The 9,325-nt window shown below is 33.0% G+C and overlaps 1 protein-coding gene across 1 annotated transcript; it reads right to left on the minus strand.

Moving 5' to 3' along the window:
• Window positions 1–7,814: 7,814 nt before the first annotated feature.
• Window positions 7,815–8,729, minus strand: LOC127261971 (uncharacterized). Its single transcript, XM_051290418.1, has 3 exons — window positions 8,272–8,729; window positions 7,954–8,204; window positions 7,815–7,849 (listed from the first exon to the last, which is right to left on the minus strand). Exons 1-3 carry the CDS (start codon window positions 8,727–8,729, stop codon window positions 7,815–7,817), a joined length of 744 nt encoding a protein of 247 aa, XP_051146375.1.
• Between the last annotated feature and the right edge of the window lie 596 nt (window positions 8,730–9,325).

The following is a 9,325-nucleotide window of genomic DNA, read 5'->3' on the forward strand; positions in this document are numbered from 1 at the left end:
AAGGTTGAGTACAGCCTTACTTCGGCCAGATGGAACTGCATTTGGCGGTATCGTAGTAGGACTTATTATCAACGCATCTTCTGTACAGGTTAGTTCCTTTCTTGAAAGATGGTTTGCAATTGGCATCACTAAATATATGATAAAATTAATTACTAATAGAGGAATTACTGTAGTTGAATTAAAATGCCCGAGCTTAGCAAAAGATGTGGATTTCAATTTAATGACTAAAGTTGCTACGCAACTAATAAAATATACATCTAATTAATCAATAAATTAATATTTGATTGGAAAGAATTTTTATTCATCAAGTGTTCCAATGTATGTAATAGTGTTGTGTCTCTTTCTCTTTCTTGTTTCTTATGTGTTGTTCTGATCTCTCTTCTATGTATTTGTGAAATTGGACGCCAAAATAATTATATGTAGCCGGCTCATCCCAGAAATATGTCTTTTATCACACTCTCTTTCCTTCAATTGCAGATCGTTCTTGGTTGCTCGCCCCATGACGAGGGTGAGTCATGAGAGAAGTAGAGCGAACCACATGCAGAGTTCGATTCTGCATAAATGAAAGTGTATATGATTATTGTAAACTGAATATGTTGTCTACATATTTATTCTATAGAAGATGTTGTTGGTGGTATATTATGCACATGTTGTAGCATGTTAATTTGTATTTTGTAGTGATCATCAGTGATATATATTATTTAAATTTAAGTTTTACTTTAAAGCATTGTAATCATGATTTTTATGGCACCTTGGCATCCTGGCAGTGCACCGGCAGCGCCAGGACAGCTCGCCTCACCGTTCTACAAGGCTGCCATCTTGGCATCACAAAACCCAATTGGATTATTTTCACTAAGTACATGAAAAGACACAGGAGGTGTTTGATAAACAGCGTTTTGGAGAGTTTTTAGTTTATTAAACATCAGTCAAAAAAGTAATTTAATTGTTTGATAAATTAGCTTTTTAAATAACTTATTAACCCCAAAAAACTAATTTCTGAAAAATTGTATAACCCGACATTTCAGAATAGTTGCTTATTTTTTTAAAAAAATATTCCTTTCTTGCCCTTAAATATAAGTTATTTGCCCTTGAATATATATTTTTCATTGTAGTATTTATTAAATTATTTTAATAGCTTATAAATTTAAAATAATTCTTATTCGATGTATATATACTATATATATTTTGTCTCATAAGTATTTTTATAAATAATCAATATATTAGAATACATTTAATTAAAATTATAAATATAATTAATTAATTAAATTAACTTAATAAAAAAATATATACATTTTTTTAAAAATTTTATACACTATTTCTAATGAAAGAAAAAAAATTCATATTTTTTTAATAAAAATACATTAATTTCTTACAAAAGCATTCAAAAAGATAACAAAAGTAGATATTTTAATAAAAAAAATTGCATAATTTTCAATAAGTAATAATAAAATTCTAAAAAATCGTACATGCGGAAAAAACACAACTAAATATTTTAAAAATAAAATACGATATATCTTTGATTGGCATTTTATGTATAAACAGTTAATATCAAATACTTTAGCACAAAAAACTAACTGAATCCACTAGTCAAATCAGTTAATTCAATCCGCTAACAACTAACTCAGCTAACAACTAATTATCAAACATCCCTTTAAATTTAAAGCACCCTCCTCCTCCCCAAAAAAACCCTAGGTTGCCGCTTCATTTCTTCTTTCCCTTCTCGTCCTACTTGCCTCTGTTTTCTCCATCCACCATCATTGGCCGTCGTTGGTCACTAAAGGTTATTTGTATGTAAGATTTATTTGTATGTTTATTTTCTTTTCATGGAAATTTATTTTGTTGACTTTATCTTATTTTCTTGATTTGAGAACTTAATAGTGTTTCTTAATATTAATAATAATGTTTTTGAAACTTTAAGTTAATTTTTTATTTTGATGGTGATCTTTAGTACGGTTATATTTGATTTTAAACTTGTTAAATTTTCAATGATCTAAGATTACCATTTTATATAATATAATAAATATTAGAAATTTATAGTGAATTGCCACATTGCCAATTTGTCAACATGGTGGGCACCGTGTCACTTAGGCGATACGACAATCCAATGGTGTTGTGCTTGGAACTTCAAAGTAACTAATATTTATTGCAATTTTCATATGTGCATTTGAAGTATGGCTTTTTCTTCGTCTATATTGGCAGTTAGATTGTTGATGCTGACTGTGCGGAATGTACATTGGGTGTTGGATCAAACCCATGTTACATTTATAATCAGTGTTCCACTATAACCAATAAATGAAGTGAATACAAATTGTGAGTTATTCGCGAACAAAGATGTGCATAAGCACCAATGCATTTACATGGAGCTAATGGATATAAATGATAGCAATGTGATGTTGTATATTTGTAATGTAAACAATAGAGAAGACGTGAAAAAATCTCATTGTAACCAATACCTATGAAGTGATTCAATTTTTGAATTACAATAAAACATGAATTAAATTAATTTATGCTTATAAGAAATAGGTGAGTGAAAGAATAAACGTGGCCCAATACTTAAGTAAGTATTTTCGGTTTTGTTGGCACTTGATCCAAAGGGCATCCGGAGGATGTACTTATACAATGTAAATAATTGTACTTAGTCACTCCTCTCGCTATCTATCCCATTTTCCACTTGTCTTTATTCTAACGTGAATTTTTGTTACGTGTTTGATGAGAATAGCATTAATAGTACTATTGCTCACTCTCTACAAATCATCCAAACATCAGTTTTAGAGTATTAAAAAAAAAAATGTTGATTATTAACACATATATATTCTTTTGTAACATAACCAACAAACTTTACTTAAAAGCCCAAGTGTCAATATGAAATTGACATCACCGATGACATGGATAAATTATGATATTTTATTTCTATGGAATTAAGATAGTAACTATATTAATCTATCTATAAAATAGTAATATTCGGAAAAAGAATTTCGGCAGTGGAAATGGGAAGTTAGGATGTCATCTAAGTAAGATTTTACTTTAGGTTATGGCGCTTGGATCACAGAAGAATAATTGAATAGTAAAATAAATAAAATTATCTATTTTTCATATTTGAAAATTTCAAGATTGATTTTTAATAATAATAATAATAATAATAAATTTTAATTTAATTACTTATTTTAATTTCCTAGCTAACGCTAGAACATGTGCACCTGGACACCCACATTTGCTTTGGAAAGTCCACCACAACTTTAGTGTTGCCGCGTCATCACACATGCTCCTCACGTGCTATTTTTCAATTCCAGTAGTAGAAAGAAGGATTATGGATGAGTTAATGCCGTAAAAATATATACCTTAATAATGAGCCGAAACTAGCATAAAAAAATTACAATTTCTCATAATTTTAAGCTAATTGTTTTGAAATTTTCGGAAAAATACAATAAATTTTAATACAAGAATAATGTAGAAAATTAAAAAGACACAATTTACGTGGTTAGGGATAAATCTCCATGTTCATACTTCAGTTGTTTATGTTAAGTTCTTGATAAGATCATAGACGGACATAGAAGAGTTAACTATCCATGTCTATGCCCACATTGCATTGTTAACAGGGTATAGGTGGTTCATAGCCATTATGTACGACAGAGCATTTTTTACCTTCTTAGTTATGAGTTGAATTTAACCTCGATTAAAGAGAAAGATCAAAGGGATAGGACCACTATTTAAACAATTTGATAATGATGACTAAGACATATGTGCTTGCTTATTGGTCCGATGACAACGGCTTCGCTTTGAAATAATATTATTGGTTATGGATCTGAAGCTTCATTGTAATTCCTAAGGTCAAAGATCAATCAAGTCATGAGTCAGACTTAGATGAACATGTGTGATCACATTCATTTCCTTGAACTGTAAGTTTAAAACAAAATATAATTGATTTGAATTCGCAGATTTGAACTTTATGATTCTCACAAAATCATATAAATGCGTATATATACTGACCTTGGTTGGAAACCATTCTCGCAAAACGACAGGTTGGATCCTCTAGTTGAGACGATGAAGTGGATGCTCTAATTTAGACGATGAGTTGGATCATCTTCTTTAGAGGATGAGTTGGATCCTCTTGTTTCTCCCTCTTAGCCTCAATGCCAGAACGTGTAAGTTTTAAATTCTGTGTGTGATAGAATAGATCTGTTCTGGCTTTTTATATGCAAAGGGAGGACCTGAATCCTTTGCGTTAAAATCATTATCCTGCGTTCTATCAACGTGGGATAATGATAAAGTGTTATTAAACCACTATTAATTTGACTAGACCAATTCTACTTAATATTATCATTTATTTATTTTATTTCATTTAAACCATCCATAATTAATAAATGACGCGAGGTCATATCTTACATTCTCCCACTTGGCCGAGTGATAGAACATGTCTTCATGGTTTAAATAAAATAAGAAACTTTATTGGTACAAGTCCAACATCATTTATTAAGTATATACTAATATGAGTCATAGCGGTTCTACGTCATTGAATCGACATAGTTCCTTCCATGTACAACACTAATTTTCTACTTAATTCATTCATAATTGGAAATATCGATAATGGTCCACTTTAATGTCTAAGGTAGACTACATCTTGTTCAAACAATTATGTGCACAAATGAATGAACAAGAAAATATTCAATTTCAGAAACAATGCATAAGGGAGCTCGAGATGTCAAATACATAAACATAATATTCATCAAATTACATTCACAATGCCCATTCTTTCAACATGTGTAATAAATGTCTTTGGAGGCAATCCGTTAGTTAACGGATCCGCAACCATAAGATTGGTGCTAATATATTCAATTGACATCTTTTGTTTCTGAGCCTCTTCTTTAACGGCAAGGTACTTTAGATCCATATGTTTTGCACCTTTGGAATACTTGTCGTTCTTTGAAAAGAAGACTGCTGCGGAATTATCGCAATAAATTTTCAGTGGCTTGGCAATACTGTCGACTACTCCAAACCCCGAAATAAAGTTCCGTAGTCAATTTCCTTGAACTGTGGCCTCGAAGCATGCCACAAATTCAGCTTCCATAGTGGACGCAGCTATGACAGACTGCTTCGCACTTTTCCATAATATTGCTCCTCCGGCTAGTAGGAACAAATATCCAAAAGTGGATTTTCTGGTATCAACACATCCGGAATAATCCGAATCTGAATAACCAACCACCTCTAGACAATCAGACCTCCTGTATGTAAGCACGTGCTCTCTTGTCCCTTGCAGGTATCTCAACACTTTCTTTGCGGCCTTCCAGTGATCTAATCCTGGATTGCTTTGGTATCGACCGAGCATTCTAATAGCAAAGCTGATGTCTGGCCTCGTACAAGTCTGCGCATACATCAGACTTCCCACAATTGATGCATAAGGAATTCCATTCATTTGCTTACGTTCCAATTCATTTCGTGGACATTGCATGAGACTGAATTTGTCGTCTTTCTGAATTGGAACGATGCTAGAAGAATATTTTTCCATTCTAAATCTCTCCAAAACTTTATTGATATAAGCCTTTTGAGACAATCCTAACATTCCTGGTGATCTATCACGTAATATTTCTATTCCGATCACATAGGATTCCTCACCCATATCCTTCATTTCAAAGTTTTTAGAGAGAAACTTCTTAGTATCATATAATAAACCAAGATCATTCGTTGCAAGCAAGATATCATCAACATACAGGATCGGAAAATAAACTTGCTCCCACTGACTTTCAGATACACACATCTATCGATGGTGTTTTCATTGAATCCAAAAGAAGTCACAGTATCATGAAACTTGATATACCATTGTCGGGAAGCTTGTTTAAGCCCGTATATTGATTTCCTAAGTTTACACACCATATTTTCCTTTCCTGTAATGGAGAAGCCTTCAGGTTGCTCCATATAAACTTCCTCATGCAAATTTCATTTAAAAAGGCTATTTTCACATCCATTTGGTGTAACTTTAAATCGTAATGAGCCACCAAAGCCATAATAATTCTAAACGAATCTTTCTTAGAGAATTGCGAAAATGTCTCCTTATAATCAACACCATTTTTTTGCGTAAAACCCTTGGCAAGTAGTCTGGCCTTGTATCTTTCGATGTTACCATTTGAGTCGCGTTTTGTCTTGAAGACCCATCTACACCCGACTCATTTACAACCTTCAGGCAACTCGACAAGATCCCAAACATCATTATGCTTCATAGAATTCAACTCATCATTCATGGCATCTAACCACTTATTAGAATTATTACTTTCCATGGGTTATGAAAATGAAGTTGGATCGTCATTGAGTCCTAAATCACATTCCAACTCTTGTAGGTATACCACATAATCATTGGAAATAGCAGGACGTCTTTGTCTTTCAGACCTTCGCAATACTATTTCACGTGGTTCATCTACTGCAAGTTCATTATCTTCATTGTGGGTCAATTGTTCATTAATTTGTTGTTCGTGTCCAGTGTTAGGAGGTTCAATAATAGAAGGAACAACAACATTATTAGAAGTCAGTGGTACAGTAATGTGCACCCTAACTTCCTGAATGTCAACCTTTCGAGATTCTTGACTCCCACTAACTTCACCATTTTCAATGAACTTTGCATTTCCAGCTTCAATAATTCTTGTACTATGATTAGGACAATAAAACTTATACCTTTTAGACTTGTCGGGATAACCAATGAAGAAACCACTGATTGTCCTTGAGTCTAACTTTCTTTCATATGGATTATAAGCTCTTATCTCTGCCGGGCAACCCCAAACATGTAGGTTCCTTAAACTAGATTTCTTGCCAATCCATAACTCAAAGGGAGTTTTAGGAACTGCTTTAGTAGGAATCCTATTCAATGAGTACATGGCAGTTTTAAGCGCTTGCATCCACAGCGATATGGGCAGTGAAGAATTACTGAGCATACTCCAAACCATATCCAAGAGTGTTCGATTACGCCTTTCAGCTACACCATTTTGTTGTGGTGTACCTGGCATAGTGTATTGAGCACATATGCCACGCTTTTCAAGAAATTTGGCAAACAGACCCGGGCATTGACCCGATTCATTATATTTTCTATAATATTCACCACTTCTATCAGATCTGATGATTTTCACTTTTCTATCTAGTTGTCTTTCAACCTCATTAATAAACACTTCTAGAGCGTCTATTGACTGAGATTTCTCATGTAATAGATAGATGTAACTATAACGTGAAAAGTCATCAATGAAGGTAATGAGATATTTTTCGTTTCCAAAAGAGGAAACATCAAATGGTCCGCAAATATCAGTGCGTATTATTTTAAGAAGCTGTGTGCTTCTTGTGGCTCCTTTCTTTGTGTGTTTTGTTTGTTTTCCTTTTATACAATCCACACAAACACCAAGATCAGTGAAATCTAAATCCGGAAGGATTTCATTCTTCACTAATCTTGTAATTCTTTCTTTGGAAACATGCCCCAAATGTTTATGCCACAAGTAAGAAAAGTTTTCATTTACTAAACCACGTTTAGTTCCAACATCATAATGCAGGGTTAAAAGAATTTCAGCAAAGAGGTTGTCAAGATTGAATTTGTAAAGATCACTTTCAAGAACACCAGAAGCAATTGGATAATTATTTTTGAACAAAGTGAAACAACCATTGCCAAAATTAAATGAATATCCAACAAAATCGAGTTTAGAAATAGAAACCAAATTGCGAGAAACAGAAGGTACATAAAGAGACTCAAATAAATCTAAATGGTGTCCAGAATTTAAAATTAAACGGTAGGTTCCTACGGCTTCAACAAGAGCTTTGACTTGATTTCCCATAAAAATAAATATCTTTCATTTGCCTTTGTGGTTTGGATCGTAAGGAATCCCTGCAAGGATTTCGAAACATGAGTGGTACAGCCAGAATCAAGCCACCAAGTATTATGAGGAACTTCAATCAAATTTGATTCGAAACATACAAAAGTATTAGTACCTTTCTTTTTGAACCAAGCCTTTCGTTTCAGGCAATCTCTCTGAAAGTATCCGGATTTTCCACAAAAGCGACACTTGACATCATTGAGTTCCTTCTTCGGGGCTTGGATAGACGGCACATTCACTTTCAATGGTCCGCACTTGCCCTTCACTTTCTTATTCCCGACTCTCCTACCAGCTCCTTGGTTGGTAATAAGATGAATTGAATGAGAGCCCTGATTTTTAAGCCGTGTTTCCTCTTGAACTAGCATACTGTGAAGGTCATTCACATTAACATTTATCTTTCATGGTATTATAGTTCATTTGGAACGGACCATACTCAGGGGGCAGTGAATTCAAGATAAACTGCACCAGAAAGTTATCATCCACAGTCATCCCTAAGGCTTTCAATCTTGCTACCAGGTTCTTCATTTCGACAACATGCTCATGAATGGATCGCGAACCATCAAACTTTATGGTGGTTAGCGTAGCCATTAGTGTCCCAGCGAGAGACTTATCTGCAGTTTGAGAACGTTCCCCATCTGCTTTTATAAATTCCTTAGCATCATTGATTTCAGGAAGAGTAGACTTAATGTGGTTCGCTATACTCATCCGCATAAGCATCAGACTTAATCGATTCGGTCTCTCCCAAGCATTATAGAAAGACTTTTCACTTTCGCTGCTAGTATCAGTAATAGTAGGAGGCTTTTCAACATGGAGTGGTAGGTCAAGACCTAAAACACCAAGTTGAAATTGAATGTGCTGAGACCATTCGGAATAGTTGAGCTCATTAAACATAGGAACAAATGATGCATGCGAATGAAGCGAAGCAGGCACAGTTACTGTAAATTAATATAATTGAGATTTTCAAATCAGATTCAAGGCAAAAATAATAAATGTACATTGTAATTCTCCTTTGGGTGAACAACAACGTACTAATGAAATATAATTGACGCTAACATAATTCGCACAATAAAATCGCACTTTAATTGAACATGCATGTCATCTTTGGATAATCTTGCATATTTAATAAAAGTACTTAAAAATTGTCAATTATAAAATAATTGATTTACCTTTGGGTTGATCCTTAAATATTTTATAATTAATGAACTTTAATTTACCCATTGTTAAAACATAATGTCATAAGTCACATTATAATGAGTAATTAAAATTTAGCATTTAATTTAATATCTACACAAATATCTTTCTAATCTGATCACTTTAGTAATTAACAGATTAATCATAATTTAAATATTAAATTATATAATACATTCAAATATATCTAGATTTATTTAATATCTTTCTAATCTGATCACTTTGGTGATTAACAGATTATTCCTAATTTAAATATTAAATTATATAATATATTTGAATATAATCAAAATAATCTACAA

This window comes from Andrographis paniculata, unplaced genomic scaffold (assembly GCF_009805555.1).
Source record: "Andrographis paniculata isolate CXL003 unplaced genomic scaffold, ASM980555v1 Contig65END, whole genome shotgun sequence".
Taxonomy (NCBI): Eukaryota; Viridiplantae; Streptophyta; class Magnoliopsida; order Lamiales; family Acanthaceae; genus Andrographis; species Andrographis paniculata.